Source organism: Athene cunicularia (genome assembly GCF_003259725.1).
Source record: "Athene cunicularia isolate RWA chromosome 5 unlocalized genomic scaffold, athCun1 chr5_part1, whole genome shotgun sequence".
Classification (NCBI taxonomy): domain Eukaryota; kingdom Metazoa; phylum Chordata; class Aves; order Strigiformes; family Strigidae; genus Athene; species Athene cunicularia.
This window is the reverse complement of record NW_020799101.1, coordinates 7,261,898-7,280,290: the sequence shown is the minus strand read 5'-3', so window position 1 is coordinate 7,280,290 and position 18,393 is coordinate 7,261,898. Positions and strand designations below refer to the sequence as shown.

The following is an 18,393-nucleotide window of genomic DNA, read 5'->3' as shown; positions in this document are numbered from 1 at the left end:
TAGTGAGGAGCAGTGGGAGTATGTTCAAGGGCTGATAGACATAATGCAGAATTGTAGGTTTGCTGGAGGGAATTGCTCATCTTCCCAGCCCTGTCGCTTGCAGCTGCTCTGCAGCTCCTCCCTGCCCTGACCATGTTGCTGAGGGAGCGGTCACTCACGCAAGAAGGTGTCTGAATGCTTAGCAAGCTTTGTGGCTACCACTGCACAGTTCTGAGGACTTGCAATGTTGAGGATTGTCAGTATGAATGGGAATTTGGTCTCAGTTCGTTTGTCAGCAGTAACTGAAGCACTGGAGAGAGAATTTATTTTGATCAGTTATTTTCTTATACCCAGTTTCTCTAAGTAAGAACATCTGCTCTTCAGATACCAACAGATTAGATTGCTGTATTTATAGTTAAATAAAATATTAGAGATGCATTTTTGAGCCCTGAAATGTCAGATATGGGAGACTGGTTGAAAAGGTTGGAAGTCACGAAATTAGATGCTTTTGGTTGCCATCAGACTGTGATGAGGACACTGTACAACAGTTCCGTACTGTACTGCAGTCCTGGGGCAAGAGCCATTTAGCCAATACTTGCCTTTTCTTGGAGTTACCTTTTGAATGGAGATGCTTCTTGAATCTGTGAAGGAAGCAGGAGTACAAGGTATATTCTGTTCCCCGTGGAGAAATCTAGAAGCATGATTGCTAATGCTAACTTTTCCAGCTTTTTTTTTTAGTGTTATATAAGATAAACAGAAAAACAGAATTTTGTTGTCATGTTAAATTCAAGGGGCGAGGGTGGTGATGAGGGAACAACAAAGCTTTTGATCTTTCTTTAGTAAGTAGGAAATTGATTACAGAATATAAATATTTATCCTAGATGATGCTATAAGCAGAGCATTTCTTTCTCTCTCGTAACAGATAAGGACAAAACCGACTTAGTCATCAAGATACAAGAAGCATCTTAGAAGCTATGTGTCCTGTGTTAAGTTGTTCTTTTTGGGGATCAATGGCAGTGTAACAGTTGTCTTATTTTTCCACAAACTATATGACTGACATAATACTATAAAGCAGCTTGAAGGGGTACTAACACACAGAATTAAAGCCTTTGGTGGTCTGCTGAAGGTTGAGTAAAACATTCAAAGAAATAGAATTTCCTAAGTGGACAAGGACCTTCCTGTGCTCTTAGATCACTTTGTTATTTGTCAGTAGACAGTGACTGGTCACCCCTAAAGTAATTGCATTTTAAAATATTGATGCTGGATGAAGAGTTTAGCTAAAAAAGCATATATTACTCAAACAAGCATACTGTTTACCTAGAATGGATTATGATGAATTATATTTCAACATTTTAAATTAAGAAAAGGTTAAATACTCAGAGAATATTAATGGTAGCTTGGGGATGGGACCAGCTCAGTGGGAAAAATAGTTCACGAAAGAAATGAATTTCAAGTATATTCCTCAGTGTTATTTTGTTTCTCTCCTGGTATGTTGTGAAGCCCTGAGTGAGAGTGGTATTCTTGAGGCGGATTACCTCGTAATGGGGACAGGCCAGGGGAGTGCTGGGGGAGAAGTCTTATGGATGTTTGTCCTTTTCTTATTCTGCATTTCCAGCTCATTTGGGCTGTTCTCTGGTGTCCACTCAGAACTGTATCAGCTGCAGCCGTGCTGGTGGCTTGAGAAGCTTTCTCATCACCTCTTTTTGCTTGATAGCCTGCACCAACCTGGTGCTTGTGGAGCCAGGTGGGCCCTGCATACTGGTTCCACCATAACTCCAAGAGGCATTCAGGCGTGTATGTGGCTCTTCCTTGGCATAGGAGCCACTGTTCTCTGTTTTTACAAAAGTTTTACTTTTACAAAAGATTTACTTAAAAGCAAAATTCAGACAACACTTAAAATTGCTGAAATTGTTTCTTGTTACTAGCTGCCTTTGAGGACATTGATTTGGACCATCTTACTTAAAGGGAATGTTGTGCACTTCTGCTGCCGTGATTCCAGTCTGTATCTCCCTGCAGCCAAGGGAGAGGTATATGGACATGATTGTGTCTTTTTTTTTTTTTTTTTAATGTTTGTACATCTGCATGGAGTATCTAAAATCTTTACAGATGACAGTTATTTGTGTCTTCATCTCAGCAGCTAAGCATGGAAAAACACAACCAGATAAAACAGGAAACTTAAATGATAGGAGGAGATGGCTTTCCATAGCCCTGCTGATCCACAGTGGCCTTTGGAGTGGACTTGCTTGGGAAGGGGTTGATCAGGGAAGCTGCTTTGTTGTCACTGCAAAAACAATTGTTAGTACTCAATTCTAAGTGCATTCTTTTTGCCCACAGATGAGTACAAACTGATTCTTTCTTAGGGACATAGAAGTCTTGATCCTGCTTCAGCATACAGGTTGTAGAGTGTGAAATAAAATTCAGGAGAGGGAGAGTGCTAGTTAATACCATAGTTTTGAGAAGATGTCATATTTGTATTTGAGGCTGGTGAGCACCAGTCCAGGGCCCACTGATGGTGGTAGAAAAAGTATTCACTTAATGGGCTTTGGATTACTCTTGAGTAGCTTATTGTACCCACACCTCCTGCAAAAGGTAACATATGCTTCCTCTGTCATTACTTCTTCATCCGAATGTGCTACACCTTGTTGACCAACGTGCCTTGAAGGAGATCTTGGTGAGTGCAGTAATTGCCACTTGTGTGTGAAGGAGAAGCTGTTGCTTGGTGGCAGCTCCTGTTTGGCTGGAGTCTTGATGACCCTGGCTGTGTGTCTGGAGTCACTTTTTATTAAAGCTGAATTGAAGCAATGTCTTTGGCAGACAGCTGATAGGAGGTTAAGCATCTTTACCATGTTATTAGTGACGACGGTGTAGGGATTTGCATCAAATTAAGATGTGCGGTCTGTGCAGGTGCTGGCGTTGTTCTGGTAAGCATCATGTGGTCGTCATGGCTTTCTGTGAACAGTGGTGACAGAGGCGCATGGCAGTTGTCGTGTCCCTTAAGTAAAGCTACTCATGACATCTCTGAAGGGAACAGAAGAGTGTTTCCTGTAAATACATGTACTGGAAACATCTGCTTGGCACATTGAAGTAAAGGATTTTTCTTGATGTGTCATCTGACCCCATATGCTGAGGAACTTCAGTGCTCTGTTTTCCTTATGACTTCCCGCATCTTTTTTTCTTAAGCTGTCTTTTCAGCATACTCTTCCGAAGCCGGAGCTGTAAGGACAGCCCAGGCCTTGCTTCCTGCATCTGTCCCAGCAGCTGTACCACTTCCTGCCATGAATCATCCAAAACAGACTTTTTAAAAAATTATTTTATTTAAGGGCGAAGGCACATTTGTTTTCCTGAAGCCACAAGCGAATCTCAGCAGTCTGGCAGCCAAGCCTTGAAGGCTTGGGTGTGAAAGTGTTCAGAGGAAGGAAGTGCCTTCCATTGGTGGTGACGATGGGCGAGCCTGGAGCAGAGCTCCCTTCCTTGTGGGCTTAGGTTGTGGTCAGAGGAACTGCAAACTTCATCTCTTCTTGGAGAGCTGCAGCAAAATGTCTCTTCTGTTTGCATGTCAGCGTCAAACACACCATGACCTCTGGTTTTCAGAAATTCGTGCTAATTGTCAAACGATATTAAGAGGGGGGTGAGGGCATAATCTTTTGTCTGAGAAATCTTGGCTATGTTTTGGATCCTCTTTGGGGCTGATATTTGCAGCTTTGTTTTCCAGGGCTCATTGACGGTATATATTTCAATTCTAGCAAACCAAAATGACGCTGCTTTTTTTTTTTTTTTTTTTTTTTTTTTAATCTTGAGGAGCAGAGGAAATATAATTCCTGGAACTTGAGAGGTTACTGTATTTCACACAGAGATGAAATACAAAATCCACCCCCTCAATTTTGTCTTTAAAAACTAAAACCCCAAACCACCAAAAAAGCCCCAACCCAAAAGCATGTTAACTACAAAGTTGTTAAGCAATTTTTTTTTTTCCTTGTTAATTTTTCTAGGGAAACGTCAGATTCACCACTTGGGAAACCAGCTTCAACTCAATCAACATTGCCTGGACACTGCCTTTAATTTTTTCAAGATGGCTGTGAGCAAACACCTAACTCGGGGGAGAAAGATGACCCATGTAATTGCTGCATGTCTCTACCTGGTGTGTAGGACAGAAGGAACTCCTCGTATCCTTTCACATTTAAAATAATTAAATAACTAAAAACATACCTTTATCAAATCAACTATCCCAGTTAGACCTTGTTTCAAAATTTGGAAAGGTAAGTGTTTAGGAGCTAACTTTGTTACCATTGGTTGTATACGATGAAGTGAATGGGAGCTTTTCCTGTGATTCAAGTAAAACTTTTCCCTTTCAAAATGTACAATACGTAGTATTTACAAGGAGTTATAAATGTTACTCTACCCCTTCTCTCAACTAAATTTCTTCTCTCTCAACATTTTCTTCTAATATAAGAATGCACTTTTCCTATTCTTTGCTAGGGATTACTTGGTTTTGGTTTATTTCTTTATTGGTTTTGTTTTACTTTTTTAGAACAAATGAAAATAACCCCAAGCCTCCTGCAGTGTCAGCATCAAAGAACAGATTAGAGTTCTAATAGGTTTTCCATCAAGATACTTGGATTTCCTTCTTTTAATGCTTGTGGGAGGGACAATATCACCTCCATTTTAGTTTGGGGAAAAAAATGCATTTCATAAATTCTGAAATTTGCTCAAAGATCATACAGACAATCAGTGGTTAGAGGTGGGACTGTGCACAAGCCAGATTTGCAAGTGAGTACTCCTTGCCCTCATCCCCATTTTTATTCTGTAAACTTAATTAAAATCCATGTAAACTTTAAATACTGATGACTATCCAAATGTATTTGTTTTATATATTTTTATTTCTTTTATGTTTTATTTCAGTTGCTGAAATTTTGAGTTTAGTACAAATGATTACTTTTGTGTTTAGTTGTTTTCTGCTTTAAAGCATATCATCACTATATATTTTTCTAGATTTCTAGATTGCTGTTCTTATTCTGTTTTTTAGCAGTTGAACAACTTAGCTTTCCTTTTAGGACTGAGGTGATTTTTTTTTTTTAGTGTCAGAAACTATATTCAGTATTCTTAAATCAGTGCTTTGTGATAGTAGCAATTAGGTACGTTGTAATGTAGGAGCCATCTGTGCACCGTGTGGCTAACTTTTTTAGCAAACAAAACATCTTTTGCTTTTTTTATGTCCTCCTTTAAAGTGTTTCAACATGTATCTCAGAAAGGTGTGCTGGTCTAGTTGACACTTAAATACCTAAACTAATTTCCCAACTTCTTTCGTTAAATGGAGATAATAGCCTGTGTGATACTTCACATAAAATACTAGGAGTAAAGTACGAATAAAACTGCAAAGGTGGGCTCTGTCTTTCTATATCAATATCAGCCAGTACTCTATCTTCACTTGCACAGTTACTGTGCCATCTGGGAATCAAGAAGTGGTAGTCCATGACTGTGTGGCTCAATTTTGTTAGTGCTGATTTTTTAAAAAATCCATTAGATATAAACTTAATTTTGTAGTTGATATTAAGAATTTAACTGTGTTATGTTGGGAGAGTGGTTCAGATTCTGTCTGTGTTCTGCTGTTTGGGCTTTTGCTTTGTGGTGGTGTTTTGCTTGTGAGTTGTTTTTGTTTTGTTTTGTTTTTTTTGTTTTGTTTTTTTTAAGTATTTAAAGTGCAATGTAGTTTTGATAAACTCCAAATAAATTGTGGATTCTGAACATTGAAATAGAAGTTCCTTTTCTGTCCTTTCATTAGAAACTTGAAAACCTGCGAGCCACAGGTGCATATTGCTGACCCTTGAAATTAAAATATGTTCAAGCCTCCATGGATTAGATTAATGCTGATGACCATTATCAATGCGTTGTATTTGTTTCCAGCCAGATCTGGCAATACAAAAACATGCTACAGGAGGCAGGCATGTTCCAGGGCCTTTGGTCCAGAGGGACCAAGAGCAGGTGGAGGATGGCCATGTGCAAGATGCTTTAACAAGAATGAAGATGCATATTCAGTGTAATAAGCTTGCAGTTGGCTTTGGTCTTCTGGAGAAGCCAGCAGAGGATGGCATGTGAAGAGGAGAAATACGCTGTATAGTATACTGTACAAAGGACATACAGTATTTGTAATACTTCAAGATTTATATACACTGCTAAGTAGATTCACTGAGTGTAAAGTATTCATTGTCATTGTGTTGGTTGTAGAACTCTTCTAAATTTCTCCCAAATGTCTTTATAAAAGGAAGTTAAAGATGAAGATTGGTGAATGTATTTTAGTGGAAATAGATAACATGGAAGAAGTAGTGATGGGCAGCAGCATCCTCAGAGCTCAGAGACAGCACCTTGGGATTGGGTGGCCCAAGTGAATTAGTCAAGTGACTCAGGAATGGTAGAGGCAAGAATTAGCTGGGAACAGATTAGTCTCTGAAGTAGGAGATGTGTTTCTTAAAAAATATTATGGTAGAAGAAGCAAAGTATGCTTGTGGCCTGGGGAGGTACTGTGGGATGTAGTCAAGGGCTGAAGTGGCAAGAAGTGTGTTCTCTCCAGGGGCAGAACCAAAGGAGTGGGAAGCATTTGGAGAGGGAAAACAGAATTTAATTGTGTCTGCATTGAGTTCAGTTTGAGGGAGTGGAATGTATTTATCTGACATGGATATCTGCTTATTCTTCTCTTTTCATAATGTACGTGTCGCCAGCCAGCCTCTGAAAATGTGAGGGAAGTTGTAGCCAAGTCTACTGGTGCAGTCTGAATTATGCCTGAATAAACCTCAGCTTGAAACAGGAAAACATTAAGTTCTCCTTGTTTATTATGCGTTGTTTAATTAATGCAAAAATGCAGAATATTCCAGTAACACAATTTTTTTAATCTGAAGAAATAGTTCTAGAACTTAGAGAACATAAAAGTTTAGATAAAGTGCAGCTTTTATTTATAGTTCTTTGGAAAGTTTAATATGTTGTTTGAGATCTGGATCGATTTTACATCAGTTTATGGTTTTTCTTAGTTTTTTTGACATAAACCCCCACAATGCAGCGACTTTGACAAAGCTTTTCATTTGCCTTGCTTATATTACTTGTCAGTGTTAATGTGTTAAAGGGAAGATGCCTTACTAGCTATTAGCTGAATTTGGGAAGTGTTTCATCCTTTTGATGAGCTACCTATAAAAACTTTAATTTATTATTCTCTTTATAAAATGTGTCTATATTATCAGTGTCAGAAGTAAAGATATAATGCAAAAAATACATCTAAAGGAGACAGATTTTTAAATCCTTAGGTTTGATGGAACTGATTGTCCTCCTCCCAGGGCCTGAGCGATGCTGAGCATTTCCAGTGACATCTGACTTCAGCTGGCACTGCCAGCCCTCCGGGCATTTCAGACTCTGGCTCTTAATTTGTTTCTTGGAATAGTAACAGCCCTCAGTTGTTTCTTTTTAATGTTTTGAACAGCTTTTCCACCCCTACATATGTTTGAATGGAAACAAAGGGCTCTTTAGCTGGTCCTGCAGTTCCCGAGAGAGAGAACTTGGGAAGAGCCGGGCATGGTGTTTGAGTGACTTACGGGCTCGGCTGTAACCCGTGGCTGCCCCAGGGTCACTCGGAAACAATGAGAGCCTGGCCAGGATTTTCCAGGTGGGATATCAGTTTGTTTTAATCAAGGAACCTTTCATTCTGTTTGTAATCCTTTTTACTGTACACAGCTGTTAGAAAAAACTGTACAACTGTCCACTGTTTGTTTGTAAGAGTTTCAAACGCTACCACCTGGGTTTTTTTACAGCAACATTTTACATGGTAAATGTCTTTTATCCCCCCCACACCCCCTTCTTAAAATTGTATTTATTTATTCTTTTCCTTTGAAGCTCTCTGGAAAATGTACCCTTAGTTGCAAACCAAATCTTGTCTTGTTAGAGCATAGTAAATAAAAACTTTTCCATATGAGAAGAGTCCTCACAAAGTTCCCTCACCAGCTATCTTGTGTAAATATCCCTCTGTTTGCTTCCGGAGGTAAATTAAGGGCAGGTTTTTTTTCCTCCTCTGGTAAATCTGATCGGTCTTGGTTCTGAGGGCTCACCGAGCCCTTCCCACCGCCCATGGCTGGGCCAGTCTCCTCACATTGAGGTTGCCCAAATTATTCAGGTGGTCTTCAACAGCTTTGTGTGTAGTCAGAGGAAGGAGATGGCATCCTCCTGGGGTCAGTCCAAGGCAGCCAACTGAGGCTTCTCATCTGAGTTGTTTGCAGAAGAACCTTTCTGCTAAATGTCTAAGAAAAATAACCTCAAATTTGAGAGTTGGGAGCAGAAAATTTACAGGGGAAGGTCTGGTGCTTTGGTGTCTTTTATGTGTAAACCTGTGGTGGGTGGGAAAGCAGAAGGCGCTTTTCCTCATCTGCTTCCTCTGCCCTGTGAACCTCCCTTTTGTTTGAGGGAAGATCACGAAGGCATTGCAGGATCCCAGCAGGGAAGAAGGATTTGGAAAAAAAACGGCATCTCCTCGCTGAACGGGGCAGCGCTTTGTTATTTCCTATTTGTCTGCAGTATTTGTACTTTATTGCCAAGCTATCTGAGTGCCTCCTGGTTTAATGTGTTTATTTTCATGTCACAGTAAGGGAAGTTAAGAGTATTTATCTTCATTTCCAGGTGTAGAACTGAGGCTGTGACACAAAGTTACCCAGAAAATCTGCGATGGAGTCAGGAACTGCTCTCTTTAATCCTGGATTAGGCAGCAGCTGCTGAGCCTTTCTGCCTTACTGGTCTTTGCAAGAGAAGTTCAGCTAATTTCCTCTTGAGCGTTAGCAGGCTCTGTTGGCTTCCATACTATCTTGGGAAGCTTTGTGTAACTTCGCCATGAGAGCCTTTGATGGATAAATTATTTTTTTTCCCTACTAACACTTCAAGGTCTATCTTTGCAAGGAAAAGGGCAAGACTTCCTTTTTTATCAGAAATGAAAAATCAGATCTTCAGCAATCTTTTGACCCATACTAAAAACTTCCTGGAGCCAGCAGGCCCTTGTGTTCCCAATTAAAAAGTTAACTTCTGAAATTAGGCTTTAATCAACAAAATTTTAGAGCTCTAGTTAGGGAAGTTAATAAAACCAGGTTTTATTTCTCTTTGGTTAAGGACTTTCTTTTTAGTAACTGACCTTCTACTTTTGATTAAGTACAGTTGCATTCAAAATCTGTTTTGTTCAAGTGTTGAGTGTGACAAGGACATAAGAGATTAAAAACTGATTTTAAATTGCGCAAAGTACATGTAATATTTACAAAAGCAAATTACTTTGTTTCATCTCTCTAGATTATTTTTGTGTGTGTGTGTGTGTGTGTGTGTGTGTGATAAAGGACGCCAAGATCTTGCTTCACAGAAGGTTGAATAAAATATTTTCAGCTGAAAGGGACCTACAATGACTGTCTAGTCCAACTGCCTGACCACTTCAGGGCTGACCAAAAGTTAAAGCAGTTATTAAGGGCATTGTCCAAATGCTTCTTAAACACTGGCAGGCTTGGGGCATCAACCACCTCTCTAAAAGCCTGTTCCAGTGTTTGACCACACTCTTGGTGAAGAAATGCTTCCTAATGAAACATTTTCTTGGACTTGAAGTCTTGGAAAAGCCTTGTCCATTTCAAAATGAATGTTTAAAATTGGTATGCTTTTGGGTGGGTGGATTTTAGCTGGAAGAGTTTCAATCTATTAATGAAAAAATTGCTGCCTTAAGTTGGGTGTGGCTATTGTTGCCCCATGTTATTTGCATCTATTTCCAAATAGTTCATGTGTTTGGTAATGCTTGGCTTGCATGATCATTCCAATTTGGTACCACAGGAGAAAATGATGGAGATGTAAGGAAGAGGGCAGCCAGGGACAGAAATAAAAACTTAATTTCTGCACCTTAATTTCTCCCCGTCACCCTCTCTTCTAGCCAGGGTTGGAACTGCTGAATTTCAACAGCAGGGTTCATGACTTGAAGCCGCCATATCCAGTCTCCTTGCCCATGGAGTGAAGGAGAATCATATGATTTTTCACTTGCAGTACTGCCTCACATTTTTTTGCCATATAAAGAGATATGTATAGAGTGAGTATGTTACTGAGAATAAGGTGTTTCTACTTTCCCATCAACGGGAAACATGACATTTCCTTTCCATGTGCTCGTTGATGATGTATGCTCCACTGTGTGGCTCCATTCTCTTCCCTGCTGCATCCCCTTACTACAAGGGCTGCTCCTGGCTATTGCCCTGTGCTCGTGGATGGGTAGGGCAGGAGGAGTTGGGGCAGTGTCACTCTCTGGTAGCTTGCCTGGCCTCCAGCTGCGTTGCAGAAGAGCCTGTGTTTCCCTAGGTCCTGTGTCCTATCTGTCAGTCCCCTGTGGATGTCTTTGTAGTGTGTGAAGTGGTGCTGAGTACTTGAATTGTTCCACTTGTATCTGGTGATTTGCAGTGTTTTTTAAAGAGAATTCTCTCTTGAGAAGAAAATAACCCGAAGCCTTTCAAACTGGTTGTATGGCCCTGCACATGGGGGACAGGGCTGAGGAGATGGTTAGTGGCCCTGGGTTTTCCTCATGCCCCTTGGCCGGGAAAGCCATAAACCTTACTTGTGTATGACTCAGATGTGGTAGGAAAATAGTGAGTGATTGCTGACTAGTGTTACCCTGCAGAGTGTCCTGTTGCTGAAAGTCATTGAAGCTTTCTGCAGGGAGATCATAATTTTAATATGGAGATTCTGTACTTGGGTGATTTTTTTTTTCCCTTTAAGTTTTTGAAAATATAAAAGGGGAAGGGAACATTACATTATGGTGTGTGTCAACTCAACGTTTTACTGTTTAAATCCTTGTGCTAAATGCCCATTATGGATGCTGCAGGGAGGGAGGGGAAAAGCTGCTGTAAGTGCAGTAGTGATAATTGACCCACTTAAAAGAGCTGCTCTAATTTTGCATGTTACAGCATCCTGGAAATTCAGATAAGAATGTTGATCTCTCTAGCTAATAGGATTTCTAAATATATCATCCAAAAGAAGCAGGAGGACTGTAATGTTGTGAGTGTGTGTGTTCAGGCTAATGTTTTGTTTAAGAATTGCACACTCTGAAAATCTGCTTTTCTGTTAACTTGTTACTAACTCGGTATAAAACAGTATTTGACCTCTGGTGCTGGCAAGGGGAGATGTGATCCTGCTCTGCTGAATTTGCTGACAAAGTTCTCACCGGCTTTTGTGTAGAAGAGTGACCAACTTTTTTCCCCTCAGGATGTTGGTACCCAGCAGGTGGCTCAAATTGTCAACTTTTCCATAATGTAGCATTAAACCAAAATATCTGCAGAGATAGAGAGGGGGACAGGGTCACAAGATGGCCTATCAAGATTACAGATTTTGGCTGGTTTTGATAGCTTTGTTTTCCTCATTTAAGGGAAAATTTGAACAGTAAAGGTCAAAATAATCCTCTTCTGAAATTTGACTGTAGAGATAATTTTTGCAGAGCAGAGTGTTTCAAGTCTCTCTCTAGGCCGTTCTTTCTCAAAGCATGTCGATGGATATGACTGCTGAAAACCATGGGGTTTGCACTCAGTAGAGCTGTGGCACTTAGATTGTTTTAATTTTGGAGATCTTTGCCCTTGCCCATCATAACTTTGTGTTGGGACAAAACCAGGCATCATGGTCTCCCTTTGAAAGGAAGGGACAGGCTTTACTCTGTAGGCTTCTGGATTAGGTCCACTGAAGCCTTTGTTGCTGTGGGCTTGAGTTCCATTATGGGCAGGTAGAAGTGTTTATTGTTTGGCAGTCCTGTGCTCTGTCACCAATGTTGAGTCTTGTGTAACACAGAAATACTTAGAGCAGAAGCATCTGAGCCAGATTTTTAATGTGTGTAATAGCAATCTGTTATTGCGTGCCTGAAAGTAGTAATTAATAAAATTCATTGTATGGTCCGTCCTCTTAGTAACTAGGTTCCAGTTTCAGGTTTCTGAACTGATGAGACATTCTCATGGTAAAGGTGAAACAAGGAAGGAAACAGAAGCAGGGAACAGGAGAGCTACAAAAGCATCAGTAATACTGGGGTAAAAATACATGGGGCAGCTGTCGCTTCCCAGCAGCACTGAGAGGGGGTGATGCTTTGAAATGTGGTGGCGGAGATGTGGGAACTAATGAGGGAACGGAGGCAAGGACGAGTTCTGGGTGATGGATGAGGGGAGGGAAATGTGATGGCAGAGAGGCTTACTTCCAGTGAAATAAATACAAAGGAGGGACGATAAGGAAGGGGATCACACCTCTGATGTCTTTGACCTTCAGCGATCCTTGCATGCTTGTGAAAATAAATATTTAACAATCTTCTTAAAGCTTGTTTAAAAGAGGAAATGATTAGGTTGGCTCTCTGCTTAATTCAGAAGTTTATCTGGGCATCGGAATTTTGGTGCTGATGTCAGCAAAACCAGCATTATAACTTTGTGGTGTTTTGACCTGATGGGAGCGAGTATGTTGCAAACACCAGCTAAATAAAAACCAGTGTGATACAGCCGGTCATTGTGTAGCACATTCTTGCTTTTGTCAGAGGATATGCTGGATGTGGTGTGGGATGTGAAGGAGACTCTTCCCCTTCCTTCCCTGCACGCCCACCACCCTTAAGAAAAGACAAAAAAAAAAAAAAGAAGAAAAAAAAAAAAGTGTTACCTGATGCTTTGTTTAAATAAATCCTGGTAGCAAACATCATCAATTACAGTCAATCTTTTTGATCCGGTCACTGAAAAATATTCCTGATTGTAGCCATCACTAATGTTTTCTGCATTTTAATACTTTAGAAGTCAATTAGAAAATTAAATGCTCTCCTTCATTAAAATAATACTGAAGATTCTGTATTTGCATTTTAATGCAGTAAGAATAATGCCTTGGAAGACAAAATTCATATTATGAAATCATTTAATTAAGATCAGTAATGCAAAATAGGGTGAATAAAAGCCAGTGCATTGAGACCTGTAAGCACTTCTGTGCTTGCTATCTGCAAATATTATTTTAGCTTGAAGTCTGCTAAAACTGTGTCCACTTTCATCATTCTTAAGTCTTATGCACATTTTTTGTCTTTCAACTTTTGATGTTGTGAGAACAAAGTGAAGATATATGGAAGAAACAATATTCCCTTTCAAATTTTCCTCTTTTTTTTTTTAAAAAAAAACCACACCCCAGTATTCATTCTCATACCTGGCCTGTCCTCAGTCCTTGAAAATGGTCTTGATAATGATTTTTTACATCCTAATGAATGAAGTATAAGCCTTTTAAAAATTGGTTAAAGTACTTCTCAAGAGCTGTCTTATTTCTTCAGATGTTTGTCACTAGGATTTTGTTTGCATTTTATAGCATTCATACACAGACTTCATACTGGAAATACTTCTCAGTGAAAGATTTTTAGCATTTTGAAATCTCATGCCAAATAAAATTGTGAGCTGAGCCTTTTTTAACCTTTTTACTATTAGTCTGCCTTTATGGCAAGTCCATGGCCTTCCTTGAAGGCAAAAGAAAATGTCTTTTAAGTTTAGCTGCCAGACTGGCTCACTATTGTTGTAAGTATGAATGATGTAATACTCAGTCACATCGTGGTATGTCTGCTATTTTCCCCCCCTTTGAGAGAGAATAATCTTTCCATCTTATCCCATTTCAGCAGTTTGGGAAAATAGCAGCCTTAAATGCGACCCAAAGCAACCAAAATCTTGATTTCTTCCAGAGCTCTGCTTTTGAAGCCAAATGTTCCCTATGCCTTCTTTATTTTGACTTGTTAATTGGAAATAAGATGTTGAAGATAATGTGTGCTTTGAAGCTTGTGTATTGTGTATTTTATTTAGATTTAATCCTTTAAAACATTTGACAATAAAACATAAATTGCAGAGCTCTCATCTTTAGATCAGCTGTAAGTGAATCATTTAAGTTTTCAACATCCTTCCAGTTTGGGAGAAACACAGTAGTCTCAGTGATGTTTTGACTGCATGTGTTGGTAAAGTGCTATGAGATTTGCTAATCAGTATTTTTAAATAGAGATATATAACTGTGTCTTCAATGAAGGAGCAGCTTGTCTGCCAAAAATAAAGTCTTAGCTTATGTGTAGACAGGGAGTAGAAATCAGTCCTCTTCAGATTCCTTTTGTATTGGTAAGCAGGGGCGAATGGTGAACAATATATTTTTGTTATCGTATATGATATAACACTCATATAAGGACTGAAAAAAATAAATCCTTTTAGTGTGGACAAAAAATTGTATCTAACTTATGCCATAATCTCTTTAATACGAAAATTGTGCAGTAAAAACACATTCAGCAACATGACATCTACTAACTGAAATTGAAAGTCTTTATTACATGAAAACCAGAAATCAAACCATCATCTTATTGCCAGGAGAATTTCTCACCTTGTCTGTTTTACAGTATTTTTTCCTTCTATAATTGGTCCTTTTAACTTTTTATTGTGCTTGTAGAGAACCTTTTGCCTTTGCAGTTTCCAAGGAGAAACAAAGTTGTTATTGTCATTTCGGGTACTGTAATGTGTGGCACAATTCTAGGACAAACAAAGATCTGGTGTTTCAAGTTAGATGGCACAAAATTCGAGAGGTTACCGGAACTTGCTAGTTTCTGAGAAAGCAGCACAGTGTTCTTGCTTTGAAAGGATTTTGTCAGCTTCTAGCTAACTTGCATTAAAAATACACTTGTCTTTACCCCCACCCCCAGTGAAGCCGTGGCTTCAAAGTAATGAAGTTCTGCCTATTTGGCTCCAAAGGTTGTGAGATTACAGGTGCTTTTCTGTGACTTTTCCTGTTAGGCAAAAGAGCTGGGCTGTCTGATTTGACACTATTTATTTTGAAATTTGCCATTGAAATCACCAGTTGGACCATCCTTGATCTCCATGGAAATGAGGAAAGAAATGTAAAATAATTGTGGTAAGTCATTACCAAAGAAGTCATCTTTTAAAGAAACATCTGGAGGCTTCAGCTGCTGTGTCTCAGTTGGTACCTGATATCAGAGAATGCTCTGTTCTGTATTTATATGGAGTTGAAAGTTTGGGTTTCCCCACATGAGTGCTGTTAACTTCTGCAGAATCTTAAGTTGAAGTTTCCTTGCTATACAAAAATTTCTGGTCCTTAAAGGATCAGTCTTCTAGAGAATGCAACAGATGGGCTGCATCTGTGCTGCTGTCTCTGAGGGACTCCCAAATCACTGCATTCTTGTCACATCTGGAGGACCCAGTTCATTGCCAATAATTATTTCCAGCACACATTCAGATTCTAGTTTTTCAGTCGAAAAATATTTTTGTCAGCATTCAGTCTACTATTTATTATCTTCCACCTAGACTCTTAAGATTTATTATCTGCCACTACTGTGGCAGAGGAGAGCAACTCAGGTATTGGTAGCTGCTGTATTCATTCCTCAGGCTTTGAACTGGTGGCTTCAGTGTCTTGGCTGCTTCTAACTGTCATTCAGTGATGAAACAAGAAAATGCTTCAGTCTTTGGTTTTTGCTGTTAAGGTTGGCAGCCCTCCCAGCGGAGCTGTGAACTAGTCACTCTCCTTCTGTTGCAACTGGAGAAGTTGGGAGCACAATCGCAAGCCAAGAACGTTGGCTGAGAGGTATCCAGAACATGAGGATGGCATCAAAAAAAGAAGCTGCAAAAAAAAGGTAGCTTAACAGAAATGTTTCATCACAACAGCCCTTCCTACTGACTGGTTCTATGATGAGAGGAAAGAGAAGATGGCATTTTCCACCAGACGAGGTGTGGTACATACAGGGCTATGTTTATATAGGCAATGTGTGGGGATGAAGTATACAGGAAACAACCAGAAAGCCTGTGCCCTAGGTAGGATTGTGGAATAATTTAGATTGGAAGAGGCCTTTGGAAGCAATTTCTCCAATTGCTTGCTCATGTCCTCAGTAGGTTGCTGAAGCCCAACTCTGGCTGAGTGTTGGCTGTCACTGGCAATGGACATATCATACTCCCTCTGGGTTTGCCCCTCAGCCCTTCACTACGGCCGTTCCGGAGTGTTAATGTTGTGGTTAAGAAATTCGACGTGAACGTGGCTCCCCAGATGCACCCTCGTAGAGGGGAATAACCACCTCCTTTGACTGCTGGCTGCACTTCAGCTGATACAGCTCAGTACAGTATTTGGCCTTTCTTGATGCAGGAGCATGTTGCTGACTCCTCCTCAACTTGTCCATGGGGATGTCCAGCTCCTTTTGTGCAAGCTGTTCCTTACCTGGTCAGTCCCAGTCTGTACTGGAGCAAGGAGTTATGTCTCAGGTGTGAGACTTTTCGAAAAGAGCAAAGACAGATGCAGCTCCTGTCAGCCCATTCTCCACCTTGCTAAGATCCTTCTGAAGCATTACTTACCCACGAACATTACTTACCTACGATGTACTTATTGACTGCTACCCCAGCTTGGTGTACTTGCCTAGGGTGCCTTCTGCCCTGCTGTCTCGTTGCTAATCCAGACAGCGTTGCCCCCGAGGGATGCCTGCAGTAGCTGTCTGCTAGTTGGGCTTTGTATTACTGATCACGGCCTTTCAAATTTGGCAGTCCAGCCAATTTTATGCTTAACTTTCCAGGCCAGCTAGCCAAATCATGATGTCTCAACAATCTGACTTTAAGAACACTGTGGCAGAACATGACTTCGTGCCTTTGCTGAAGTCAACGTAAGCAGCATCCACCGCAGTGCCAGCTTCCCTGAGCCTGTCAGTTAGGGTGCCAAGTAAAACTGATGGGCAGGTGATGCTCTGCTCAGGGGTGCAGATGAGCTGTCTTTCCACTCAGCAGTTAAGTGTTTGGCTAGTGCTCTGTATGGAGAATTTTTCTTTGCTCAGACTCGCAGAGCAATCCATCTCTGGGTGACACAACAGGTCCTCATGGATTTATTTTTGATTTAATTATTAGGGCTGGTGACAAAAGCTTCCTCCTGACTTGCAGAAAACCCTGATTCACTTTTGTAAGGGGAGTTAAAAGCAGAGAGGGTAGTCAGGGCTGAACCCTGCCTGTTCCCCTTTGGAAGCTGTTGTTGCTGTCCAATCTAAAATGCAAGAGTTGTGGGGTCAGGAGAAGAGCAAACAAGTGAAGTTTTTGTAAGAGAATGGCTAGGCTGTGAGAGGGCATATACCTAGTTCAGCTTTTTCTCTCAGGTTATTTCTGTGTGTTTATTTTTTTACTAATATATTTATTATATATAATTATATTGACCTAATATGTAAACAGTTCTGGCACAGGATTGTAACTCTAGTTTGCTTCCTTCTAGCTGGGAGTCCTAGTGATGGAGGTGTAGAATTTACAGCATTTTATGGAGAAGGTCAGTATTACAATCCCCATCTTACAGCAGGAGAAACTTAAGCGCAGAAGGGAAGCAAAATGACTTGCTCATCCAGGCAGTAGCATGTAGATACATGTTTGTGTCCGATGTGCATCTCTACCTCCTATTGCTGCCTCCCACAATGTAGGACTCCTGTTCTACATACTACTTTCCTATTTGGCTTTGCTAAAACCCAATATGTTTTTCCAAGTATATTGACTAAACCCCTCGGAATTTTTAGCTAAAATTGTGAAGAGGAGCAAGTTCTGCGGGCTTACTAGCTCTGGTGTTATACTGTACTTTTTATCAAAATCAATCCTAGGCTGTATTTATAAGTCTCAGTGGTGGGGAAAAAAAAAAGTTATCATTTTTCTTGAAAGCTTTGCAAATACGACACAATCAGTGAGCAGCTGTAAACACGAGCCCCACAATAGCATTCTCGGTTGTTGTTCAGAGTAGAGCTGTATTTTAGGAGCTTGCTGTCAGCACACTGTAGAATGTTATTTGAAATTACACTACTGGGTTATAATAAAACTACTGCAAGACTGTGTGAAAGGAGTCTAAGGAGATCTTTCCCAGCATATCACTGGCAGTTTTTATTTTCCCAGAGGCAGATGATATGTACATCATTACTGATTTTTTTTTTCTTTCTCTCATGAAGAATTCCAGCAGCTGAGATAAGTTTACAGCTTCTTAAAAACTGATAATGAAAGAGCAGTCTCTGTGCTATGAGAGAGACATGAGATAAGTGTTTGCCATTGCTGCAGCATTCAAAAGAAGATAATACAGGGATAAAGGTTTAAAATGACACTTCAGGAAAATACTCCTCATTTTCCATCTTTATTAAAACCATTTAATGAAGGTTGCTAACTTTGACGTGAGAAATGTCATTTGCAAGTAAACGAATGTCAGTGTGTTCACTAACTGATGCTGTGCAACATTGTCTTGCAATGCTTTGGGATTTCCTGCTTGTGAAGTAAATATTGACAGTAATTCCAACAATTGCAGTATCCATGACAAGTGGAGAATTGCAGCAGATTGCTTATCACATACCTGAGCTTTCAGTAGGATATTGGTATGTGTATTCTGGTCTCTTCCTTCCCTCATTCCACTTCCCCCCCC

At 40.1% G+C, this 18,393-nt stretch overlaps 1 protein-coding gene across 1 annotated transcript in view; it reads left to right on the top strand.

The window, feature by feature from the left end:
- BRF1 (BRF1, RNA polymerase III transcription initiation factor subunit) overlaps window positions 1–18,393 on the top strand; it is a 160,523-nt gene that overhangs the window by 26,865 nt on the left and 115,265 nt on the right. Inside the window, exon 2 of the mRNA XM_026849030.1 lies at window positions 3,969–4,142. Within this exon, the coding sequence (XP_026704831.1) occupies window positions 4,049–4,142 (94 nt within the window). The 5' untranslated portion in view covers window positions 3,969–4,048. The remainder of the gene's footprint in view (window positions 1–3,968; window positions 4,143–18,393) is intronic.